This window comes from Podarcis pityusensis (genome assembly GCF_964106645.2).
Source record: "Podarcis pityusensis genome assembly, chromosome: 12".
Classification (NCBI taxonomy): domain Eukaryota; kingdom Metazoa; phylum Chordata; class Lepidosauria; order Squamata; family Lacertidae; genus Podarcis; species Podarcis pityusensis.
The window spans coordinates 19728770-19741160 of NC_138037.1; the positions used below are offsets into that span (position 1 = coordinate 19728770).

A 12391-nucleotide genomic window follows, 5' to 3' on the forward strand; every position below is an offset into this window, starting at 1 on the left:
AGAGATGCCCATCAACAGGTCCTTTGTCCTCTTTTTGGTGATTAGTAAGTGGCCACTCTGATGTCTGTGGACATTTTAACATTATGGGTTGCATCCAACTAAGTTCCACTCCAAGGAGAGCCATTGAAATGAATGGGCCCAAGTTAGTCATGCCCACCCATTTTGATGGATCTAACCCTATGTAATGAGAACGTGCCACTGGTGTGCCATTTTTTTATCATCCTGTGGTGTATGTAATGTGTAGCCCCCACAGCACTCCCTCCCTCTCCCTCCCTCCCCTCTCTAGATTGTCATTTCCTTTAGGTTCTTTTTGATTACGCAGACTTTATTACACCAAGCTAAGTACCGTGATCTGCACTATGGATTTTCCCCCATGTAAGTTGTTAGAGCAGGTTCAGTCAGCACATTCAAGTTAGTCCCTTGTGTCCCATAAATGTAATACAACACTCAGCCCACTTTGATTATTTTTAGGATACACTTATGGATATTTGTTGGGGTGGAAGAAGGCCAGAGGGAAAGGAGCAGCAGAAAGCGGGATACAGCTGACCGTGAGTGTGTGAAAGGAGTGTTAAAATGGTGACAGGTTAAGCTCCTGACAAAGACTCTGATCAAAAGCAGAACCTACATTTGAATGCTTATTCTGATTTACTTAGGGGATGTTAGTTTAAGAGCCAAATAGCATGTTTGATGCAGGAGTTCTGCGATCTGATCTCCTATCATTTTTGTTTTTACTTAAAAACTGGCATGGAAGGTCTGAATTGGATCTGAGCAGCAGAACTGGGGAAGGTAGGCTTTAACCCTCTCCTCCCCATGCCACTGGCTTGCATCCTTCCCAAGTTGCTGATGGCGCTGCGGTCATGAAGAGGGCAGCCACTCCACAGTAGCCTGGAAAGAGCAAGCAAGAACAGCCATTTTTGGTATCTTGAAGTTTCAGAACAGCTGACCTAGAGATATCCTAGAAATGTTGTCCTGGGGATTTTAGAGGCTCTGCCTCGCTGTTCATCAGAATGGAACTTATGCGCAAGTTTGGGGAATAAATAATTTCCACCTTTCTAGCCCAGAAATTGCCCTTCAGTTTATCAATGAAGCGGGATCATCTACTGATTAACACAAATTGTGCTCAGGCAGAAGCACGGTAGCACTCAGTGAGCTGCCAAGAAGAAAAGGGCTTCTTTTGTTATTGCTAGAATACCTGTGGCCTTCTTTGGAGCAGTATTTGAAAAATGTTGTGTTGTGCTGCCAAAAACGGCTGTATTCTAGTTTTATTTTAGTCATGAGAGTTGATTTGACTTTTTTGTCCCTGGCCAAAGGACCAAGACGTGTTGGAACGTTGACTCTCCTTCCCTGCAAAGATTGTAGAATTGTAGCGTTGGAAGGGACCACAAGGGTCATCTAGTCCAGCCCCCTGCATTGCAAGAAACTTTTGCCCAACGTAGAGCTTGAACCCACAACCTCGAGAGTAAGAGTCTCATGCTCTACCAACTGAGCTATCTCAGGTGTGCATCAGCACTGGCAACTGATCTGTGGTTGGGGTGAGAATCATGGAACATTTTCCTTCCTAGATTTATAGGCCACTTTTCTACTGAAGCTCTCATGGTACTTTGCAGTTTAAAATATTGACACACTGTCCAAGATGCAGGACAGGAAAGGTTGTGGGGGAAGAAGAAAAAGAGGGAAAATAAGAAAATTCAGGTACCAACTTTTTCTTACCATTCCAATGGCCTGATGACATAATGAGGTTGAATAATGTGGGTGCAATGAATGGTCACTGCAGCAAATCCACTTTTTAAGAAACGCCTTTTTTGCAGTTTGTGAAGTGACAAGAAAATGCATCGAAAAGTTTGGGAGGGATGAGTGAAAACATATACACACCCTAGAAGCAAATCACAATGAATGCTCAACAAACAGGTGTTTTGGAAGACCCCTTAATGAACATGGCCCCTAGATCAGCCCATGAGCACCACAGGTTCCCTTGCTCAGCTCAGCCTTAAAGATGGACCCTGCACCAACAACAGCCACAAACTCTTACAAATGCCCCTGGGAACCCATGTCTGTATGCTGCTGTCCACAGGTGATTACTTTAATGACTGACAGGTATGCAGGAGACCCTCCAAGAGAACGTAACCAGCCTGAAACCTTGTGGTAAAAATACCTCATCTGGGAATTTATTCTGGAGCTGTCTTTTCCCCCACAATGGGTTTCATTTCCTGTAATTTAGAGCTGGATGTCTTCATGGAATATCACATGGTTTCAGTTTACACAGGAAATCAGCCACAGTTGCAAGAAAATTCTTCATCTCGATCTCCCCCACCCACCCAACGAAAGTTTGCAACAATCTGGTTTCACCTCTGCTTAGAAGTCTGTGTTCTGCAATGTGATCTCTGGCTACGCCCAGAACAGCAGATTTATTTCTGGCCCTTGATAATCCCTTTATAGGAATAAAGCAATGGTGTGCCCCACCCCCGGCCACCCACTTTCCCTTTACAGCAATTATATTAATCCCAGTTGCAAGAGGGAAAGGTGGGGGGAGGGTTGTTCGGCAAGTTGAGGGTGAAAATCACATTCTGAAACAGGAAGCGTGCCCAGTAAAACAGGGTTTTAAAAGGTCTAGGAGATAAAAAAAATCAAATTAGAATGGGAAGAACCTTTTTTCTTTTTTTTTAATGGGAACAGGATTAATCAGCATGGTTAAAAGTGCTGCCCTGTATGGGATAGTTCAAGAGGGTAGGTGCTGGTTATATACGGACTTCAAATGTTTTTGTGAAGCCATGCCAATAAAAGCAAACATAACTCTACTTCCTGCGTTATTTTTATTTTGGTCCCTGTATTTTACAAGGATCCAAATCATACTGCCAGCACTACAAATGCCAGTTGCTGGGAATTGCAGGTGGGGCGAGTGCTGTTGCATTCAGGACCAGCTTGCATTCTTTCCCCAGGCATCTGGTGGGCCTCTGTGAAGACAACATCTTGGATTAGCTGGGCCACTGGCCTGATCCAGCAGCTTCTTCTTGTGTTGTTGCAACTTTTATTTGAGATACAGTGGTACCTCAGGTTACATACACTTCAGGTTACATACGCTTCAGGTTACAGACTCCACTAACCCAGAAATAGTGCTTCAGGTTAAGAACTTTGCTTCAGGATGAGGACAGAAATCGTGCTCTGGCGGCGCGGCAGCAGCAGGAGGCCCCATTAGCTAAAGTGGTGCTTCAGGTTAAGAACAGTTTCAGGTTAAGAACTGACCTCCGGAACGAATTAAGTACTTAACCCGAGGTACCACTGTACTGGAGAGCCACTGCCAGCCAGTGTAGAAAGCACTGAGCTATATGGACCAGTGGCTGGCTCAGTATAAGCATCTGTGTTTGGTATAACATCCTCCTCCTATAGATTTTCATTTGTGAGATTTGGATATAGGAAAGGACCACTTTCATTTGGTGTTCTCGTGTGTGTTCTCTCTCTCTCTCTCTCTCTCTCTCACACACACACACACACACACACACACACACAGAGGAATCCCTTCTCAGACGGTGTTGGCTACAATGCTTATAGGTGTCAGCTAAAAGTAAAGAAAGTGTGCTTTTGAAAAAAACTACTATAGTTTTATGTAATGAATGCAGAATCAATTAATTGATAAACAAATTAAAATTCATATGATTAATCAAGCTTATGACGATTAAGATAACTTCAGTCTAGTGACAACCTATGAATTACTCACCTGAAGGAGCCTCTTGGTTGTAACCAGCATGACAGCAGAACATCCTCGCCTGTGCATATCAGGGTAGCAAGATGCAAATAGACCACTACTCCTGCCCCTGAATGTGCAGGCAAGAACTCTTAAGACAGAAAAAGAGCTCCTGCCTCTTCTGCTCACTTCTCTGCTGTTGCTGGTGTCTTCTCCTTCTCCAGTGTGGAAGAGCTCTTGGTTAAGTGAGTGACCTTGGGCCAGTCCCTTAGCTCTCAGCCTAACATCCCTCACAGGGATGGAGGGATGGAGAGCCATGTGTACTCACGGCCCTGGAAGAAATGGCCTTCAAGAAAGGGTGGCTTGTGAGTGCTATAGATACTGATTTATACAACACCTTTCTTTGCCTTTCAGCACTTAAGTCTGGGCAACTGACTTTCTCATCTCATAGGCACCACCAATGTGGACTAAGGAGGAACTAGGCCAACCTTGCCAATCATTCGACAACAGGAATATTGAGCTTGGAGGAGGCAGGGAGTGCCATGATTCTTCAGGGGCAGAGAGAATATGCATGAGGAGGAGCCCTTGCCTTTTCAGTATAGAGGATCTAGGATAGGAGAAGTGGAAATGACCTCTGGTTGCCAGAGTGGCCTAGACAGGGACATCAGTCTATGGCACCCAGCGAACTTTGTGGGTGAGTGGAGGTTTTGACTGTGCTCTGGAAGGCTCACTTATTTTGGCAAATATTCCTCTGAACTTGAACTTTCAATTTAATAATTCCTTTGAACTGTTTCAATGGTTATGTTAGCTGGCTTGTTTTGTGGCGTTTTTTAAAACTGTCAATGTTTTTAATGCTTTGATGGAATCAATTTGCTTGTGTATTTTAATTAGGTATGGATTTTACAATTGATCTTATACTTGTATACCACCCAGAAGCCATTTTGGCACGTAAGTGGCATATTGACAGCAACGGCTGTTGTTCTCTGTGTAAGGCAGGCTCATAGGAGCTTCAGTATTGATAAAGGGGTTGTACCCTCTCTCATTTTAGCCTCACAACAATCCTGTGAGGTAAGTCAGGCCAAGAGATGGCAACGACTGGCCTACAGTCACCCTGTGAGTTTTATGGCACCTGGGGCTCCCTGCTCCAAATCCAACAAGTTAACCTCTGTACCACATGGACAAAGGTTTACATTTCCCCCTTCAAGTTCACTCAGGGATGATGCATAGCTCAGTCTTTTGCCTCCAATCTGCAATAAACTGCAAGGTGGATTACAATTGAGGATTACTCCATAATCATCATATGACCTTGTGTGGATCAGATACTGTTGAACACACAGTAATTTTGGACACAGTTAAATCACTGCAAGGTGACTTCCCTCTGTGTTTGTCCCAGGGTAAAGCTTCAGGCAACGAGATTCCTAGGTTTTAAGGAGGCGGAAAGACTGTGATGGTGTGCGTCAGCTACAGAAGGTTTTTAACGTTGTGTTTTAATTGTTGTAACCTGTTCTGGGACCTTAGGGTGAAGGTGGGGAATAATAATGATAATAATGATAATGATAATGATAATGATAATAATAATAATGAATAATAAATTAATAATAATAATAATAGCTTTCCATTTTCTTGTTTATAGAGCAGCTCATGCAAATGAAAAGCTCTGTTCACACTCCATTGTTTAAAAGAGTCTTCCTTTTGTATATCTTGCGTGTTTGCCCAGCTGAACAAACTTCCTAGCAGATGTCTGGTGTAGGATAACTAGATTTAGGCAGGGAATGTCTCCTGTCTGGATGTCCTGCAGTGTGAACTTAAGATCCCTTATTATGTCCTTCCTGGCTTAACAAGGAAGTGGTCTTAATGTGTAGGATAAGGATATGAATATATATATATATATATATATATATATATATATATATATATATAAAAACTTGAGTTTGCATTTTTATTAAACAGCCAGCAAAAGGTGTCCTTCCATTCTTCTCCAGATCCCAGGCAAAGTAAACCAATCAGCTGAAGAGGAAGCTTGCAAGAATGACCTATTTCCTTGGGGAGCTTGCCTCTCCCTACTTCATACCTGCCCTTTCTGAGTCAATATATCAAGCATATAGTGCAGTCAGTTTGATCAGTGGATCTATTTGGACTCAACCATGGGCTGCCCATTTTGGGTTGTTATTGAATCACCTGCAGGAGTTAAGAAGCTTCCCCAAACTCATGGAGACCATGAACCTGCAGTAATGGAAAATATGGATAGTTGGGAATGACAGAACATAAATGGGCGAGCAGATCTCCTGGCCAATGTTATTTCTGAATATGCTGCCTTGTGCTTGTTTTGTCTAGTATTTGCAAAATTGAAAATAGAAGTCCGGCCCAAAGTTGTAATACTACGCCTCGCAATGTGAGGGCGCGCTTGAAAAAAGAAGGCTCATCTTCAAACTTGACTGTGTCAAAAATGTTGGGAGAATCTGCAGTGGAAGGAGCAGCCTTGAGAGAGAAGCTGGTGAGTTTTCTGTGCCATCAAAGCAGAAGGGTGCTAGCTGATATACAAATGTCAAATGGAAGGGGTGGGATCCAGGATAGCCCCATCTGAGCATCGTAATGGCATCTTGTTGTGAACTGGGTAAGCAAAATCACACAGCATATGTTTTTCAGAATCATAGAATCACAGAATTGTGGGATTTGAAGGGACCCAAGGGCCATCTAGTCCAGCCCGCTGCAATGCAAGAATCTCAACTTAAGCACCTATGACAGATGGCCATCCAACCTCTGCTTAAAAAAACCTGCAAGGAAGGAGATTCCACAACCTCCCAACAGAGTCTATTCCAGCGGACTAGATAAGTTGTTGTTGTTGTTTAGTCATGTCCGACTCTTCGTGACCCCATGGACCAGAGCACGCCAGGCACTCCTGTCTTCCACTGCCTCTCGCAGTTTGGTCAAACTCTTGTTAGTAGCTTCTAGTACCATCTCGTCCTCTGTTGTCCCCTTCTCCTTGTGCCCTCAATTTTTCCCAACATCAGGGTCTTTTCCAGGCAGTCTTCTCTTCTCATGAGGTATTGGAGCCTCAGCTTCAGGATCTGTCCTTCCAGTGAGCACTCAGGGCTGATTTCCTTAAGAATGGAGAGGTTTGATCTTCTTGCAGTCCATGGGACTCTCAAGAGTCTCCTCCAGCACCATAATTCAAAAGCATCAATTCTTCGGCGATCAGCCCTCTTTATACCAGATAAGTAGTGATAGATATTTAGCTGGGCTCTCCCTGGTGTTGTTAACACCTTTAGTTCTCGGAATACAACACCCATATTAACATGCTGCTAGATGGAGTGAGATGCTGTCTCTTCCTCCACCCCCCCCCCCCCGGGAAAAAGACATCTGACACAGTGGAGCCTTTTCCGTTCTGGCATTAGCATGACTTGACAAAGGTTGGCAGTGTAGTGGATACACAGAAACAGTAACTTCCTTGGCAACCCAGCACAAACGCTCCTTGTTAGAGCGAGGAAACCAGCTAAGTACAGCATGACTGTCTTATCTGTTAGATAGCATGGGGATGTTTGTGTATATCCAGTGTCTGAGAATTAACCTCTTTGAAATGGCCAGAGAGACTTCTGGTTCCTTTAATATATATCCTGTCCAAGACGCTGACTATTTTGCTGGGTGGGGGTGGGGAAGAGATGCTGCAGGAAACCCAAAAAGAAACAATCTCTAATCTGAACCCAGATGGTAGCAAAGAGCAGGAAACATTAGGTAATACAGCAAATACGATGCACAATTTTTAAAATTTTTTTATTTTTGCTGTTAAACTATGACATAATCAGTGAGGTGGAAACCAAAGTCAGGAGGCCCCATGAGATCGTTAAGACTTTGTGTCATTAGAGGAGTCGGGAGTCATGGCTTGGGTCTGGATCAGACACGACACGTTGTGGCAGTTAAGCGTCCTAGCATCCGCACAGTCTCCGAGACAGTCAAACAAGCCTAAAACCAAGAGTAGAGTGTGGATACGCTCAAATGGGGGAAACGTCGTTAGACACGTTTTGGGAAGGTTCTTCTTCAATGGCCTTTGTCATAAACGTTCCATGTACACATTTGCAAGGCAAATGCGTAATGATCCCACAATTTGTCATCTTATAACTGATCAATTTCTAAACTAACTCCCAGCAGTCCTTTGGGGGGAAAGTCATGTTCTATAGACATGCTTCAAATGCCTCCCGCACCCTCAATAGATACTGTAGAGTTTGAAAACGGCAACCAAACTGATCATGTGGGTGGAGTAACTCTCATACAGTGGTACCTTGGGTTACAGACGCTTCAGGTTACAGACGCTTCAGGTTACAGACGCTTCAGGTTACAGACTCCGCTAACCCAGAAATAGTACCTCGGGTTAAAAACTTTGCTTCAGGATGAGAACAGAAATCGTGCTGCGGCGGTTGCGGGAGGCCCCATTAGCTAATGTGGTACCTCAGGTTAAGAACAGTTTCAGGTTAAGAACGGACCTCCGGAACGAATTAAGTTCTTAACCCGAGGGACCACTGTATGTGGAAAAGTTACAGCATTTGGGACTTTTTTGGCTTAGCAAAGAAGTAAGTTGTGACATAGCAGAAATTTATAAAAATTATGCATGGCAGGGAGAAAGAAGACAGAGAAACGTTTTTCTGCCTCTCTCAAAACACTAGAACTTGCGAGTGTCCAATGGACCTGGATGCTGGCAGATTCTGGGCAGATATAAGAAAGCAGCTCTTCACAGAGTGCATAGTTAAACTGGGGAACTCACTGCCACAGGAGGCAGTGATGGCCACCAACTTGGATGGCTTCAAGTCAGAATGAGGCAAATTCACAGGGGGGCAAGGCTCTCCATGGCTATCACCAGCCAGGTTGACTGTGTTCCACCACCATAGTTAGAAGCATTATGCCTCTGAATACCTGTTGTTGGGTATCTTTCACAGGTGGGCAAGAGGGCTGTTGCACTCGTATCCTGCTTGGGGGCTTGGCATTGTCTGTTGTGAGAGCAAGATGCTGGGCCAGATGGCCACTGGCCTGTTTCAGTTCTATGGTGTGCATGCAGCCCCAGTGCCCACAGAGAAAGCATCAGTGCCATGCAGTGCAGGAAGACAGACAGAAGTGTAAACCTGATTCTGTGTCATCTCATCCATGCGTGCAGGGCCCTTCTGTTCTCTCTCCAGGTCTGCTGCACAGATGCCCACTTCCTGGGCCACCTGTGGCACCGCTCCTGCCATTCCTCCTGAGGCTGCCCTGGTGTCTACCCTTAAGGACTGCTCTGCGCCAGCATCCCCTTGCTGGAACACTGCAGATCCAGGCAGATGCATTACCACCCCGTGCTAGATCTTTAAATATGCTGACAACGTTACTGCTTATTTATTCCGGTCGCATTTTGAACGAGAGAAGCAAAAGCCTGCTGGTATTGTGCCAGAAATGCGATATATATAATGATGTTGTTTAGCAGCAACTGTCTCACTTGGTGCTGTTGACAGCAAAATAAATTAGCATGATAAACATAATTTCTCAAAAAGAGCTAAGTCAAAACAGATGGTTTAAAATATTTTGGCAGGGCCCATTAGCCCAGGTTTACATGTATGTGGAGACATTAGTTCTGCTGATGACATATGGTGCCTATTTACTATTTTTGCAGCGAAATGCTCTCGTCTACAGCTTTATCACGGAGAAAGAGGTTGAAGGGTTGTTTAGCTTTAGTTAACAGAGATCTATTACTTGCTAATTTACAGAAGAAGAAATGGGGAGGGACGGGGAAAGGGGGGAGTGTAGCCATAGTAATAATTCAAGGAGCAGCGGAGGAAAGTGGAGGATAATGACACATTTGTACACTGACACAATAGAGTATTATTGAATGCTAATAGCTACTTGTATAACAAAATGATGGGTTGCTTATTTTGCTCACTGTGTAGAAGTTATCTTCCTCCCCATCAGCTCATGCCATCCACAGCATGAGATATTCCCCAATAATAGTGACACTTCCCAGTAGCACCAGCTTTTATTGCGAGTATTCAAAGCCCTTTGAAAAAACACTAGTTTAGTGATCCTCAAAAGTTGTCTAGTAAGGTCACGCAGTCCTGGTATTCCCTGTACGGGAGATGGGTTGTGTATGTGCAGGTGCTGAGAGGCAGTAGCCCTGCTAAGGTTATCAAGATGAAAAGCATCTAAGGGTCAGGCTAGGCAATCAACTTGGCACTTGGTGGATATGGCTGGAAAGTGACTCTGATGCTGTGCAGTGACTGGGCACAGATCTGTGATTGGTCTGGAATGTCTCGGGGCATGAGGTGAGGGCTGCCACCTTGCAGGTCTGGTCAATATCTGCATGGGAGACGACCTGGGGACCTCACGGATGCCACCTTTCAAGTGCCATGATGGCATCAGGGCAGGGAATACATGCACACAAAAAATGCACAAATGTGTGAACGAATGGCCGCATGGTTCCTCCAGCATCCAGCTAACCTACAACTTGACAGTTATTCTTGATTTAGAGCTCTTTGCTAGTAGAACAGACAGTGGGCTCTCCTTTGCTGAAGGCATTAAAGCAGAAGGAGGACAGCAGCTGTCTGGGATGCTGTAGCTGTAGATCATGGGTAGGCAAACTAAGGCCCCGGGGCCGGATCCAGCCCAATCGCCTTCAAAATCCGGCCTGTGGACGGTCCAGGAATCAGTGTGTTTTTACATGAGTAGAATGTGCCCTTTTATTTAAAATGCATCTCTGGGTTACTTGTGGGCCATAGGAAAGCATGCACAGGAAGCTAGCATTGCTCAAACACAGGGAGGACAAGGCCACGCCATTGGTTTTTGCAATGGGCCTCTTAGCTGCAGGTTTGGGTGTGATTCCCCCCCACCTCTCTCTTTTCAAGGTCCTTCAGTGCTCCCTTGCCTACCATGTCTCTGCCTGACTTCCTATAGGGCAGTTTGGTCTATGCTATCTTGTCACTCTGTATTTAGTACAGCTTGTCTTTCGCATATTCCTGAGGCGGGTGGGTGGGCCTCCTTGAAGTTCAGGGGCTGAAAGTTTGAGTGGATGGACATTTGCTGGAGTAGTCCAAGGGTGCGGTGCCCCATCTTTTAAAAAACCATCTCTTAACACAGCCTCACACACCTATAAGCATTCAGCCACACAACCCTCCCACCTGCTTTCTGAAGGGCCATTCCAGGTACCATTGCTACAGGTGAGTGGTGGCTGAGACCCAGGTGTCAATTTTATTGGTCCTAATTTTTTAAGGGAAGAGCCCCTTAGCAGCTTTCCCTGTGGTTAAGTGAGGTGGAGCCACAGAACACCCTCCTACAGTTCTCTGCCGTCAGGATTGTTTGTAAGGAACAGCTGTCAGCGATTCTCCTAGGAGAAAAATTTGAGCAGAATCAATATATTTAATAGTGAAAGCAGTAAGAACTTTTACGATGTCTTGACTTAAATAAAGCAGCCAGCAAATCTTTTCCCCTCCTCGCAGTTCAGTTAAAAAGACTGTAATAAAGTATTAGTAAAACATAGTTTAATTGATGTTTAATGACTTCCAATATATTTCAAATGACCATCCACAAGTTATTTTTTGACATTTATTAAGAGCCATTAGATAACAATTTCATTGTGATTTTTATGACATAAATCTGATGGGTAAAATCTGATGGATTGATAGATAAATTAAAACGTAATGGGGTTTTAGGGTGAGGGAATTAGGCTATCTTGCAGGTCTGTTTTTGATGTCATAAATGAAAGGAATATTGTTTGAAAATATTTGTTTATACCTCTTGGCTTTCACAATGTGCTGTAAAAATAGGTGTGCGGCAAGCTCTTATCACAGATTAAAAAGTAGGATGTGGGGCAAACAAATGTTAAGGGAATGGTGTCATCCCCTGAGCCTAAGTTGCACATAAATGAACAAGCAAGATTGTGATTTTAACTCACACAGGAAAGTTTTACTCTGCATTTTGTTGACACTTCCATTTATTATCTCCTTAAGGGGTCTTCCAAAACACCTGTTTGTTGAGCATTCATTGTGATTTGCTTCCAAGGTGTGTATATGTTTTTACTCATCCCTCCCAAACTTTTCGATGCATTTTCTTGTCACTTCAGTAACTCCAAAAAAAAAAGACTTTTCTTAAAAAGTGGATTTGCTGCAGTGACCATTTATTGCACCCACATTATGCAACCTCATTATGTCATCAGGCCAATGGAATGGTAAGAGAAAGTTAGTACCTGGATTTTCTTATTTTCCCTCTTTTTCTTCTTCCCCCACAACCCTCCAGTTCCCACAACGTTTCCTTTCCTGCATTTTGGACAGTGTGTCAATACTTAAAACTGCAAAGTGCCACAAGTGCTTCAGTAGAAAAGTGGCCTATAAATCTAGGAAGGAAAGGAAATGTTCCATGATTCTCACCCCAACCACAGATCAGTTGCCAGTGCTGATGCACATCTGAGATAGCTCAGTTGGTAGAGCATGAGACTCTTACTCTCGAGGTTGTGGGTTCAAGCTCTACGTTGGGCAAAAGTTTCTTGCAATGCAGGGGGCTGGACTAGATGACCCTTGTGGTCCCTTCCAACTCTACAATTCTATGATTCTGTGTGAAAGCATGCAAAAAGTCTCGAGTTCAGTCTCCTGGTAGAAGTGGGAGAGACTGCTGCCTGATACTCAGGAGAGCTGCTACCAGTCGGGGTTGACAGTATTGGGCGAGGTGGATCTGTGGTCTGACATATAAGTCATTTTCCTTTGTATC

The 12391-nt window shown here is 44.2% G+C and overlaps 1 protein-coding gene across 1 annotated transcript in view; it reads left to right on the forward strand.

The window, feature by feature from the left end:
- Positions 1-12391, forward strand: part of LOC308459705 (uncharacterized protein) — an 80991-nt gene that overhangs the window by 54405 nt on the left and 14195 nt on the right. Inside the window, exon 2 of the mRNA XM_080975317.1 lies at positions 6014-6173. Within this exon, the coding sequence (XP_080831443.1) occupies positions 6014-6173 (160 nt within the window). The remainder of the gene's footprint in view (positions 1-6013; positions 6174-12391) is intronic.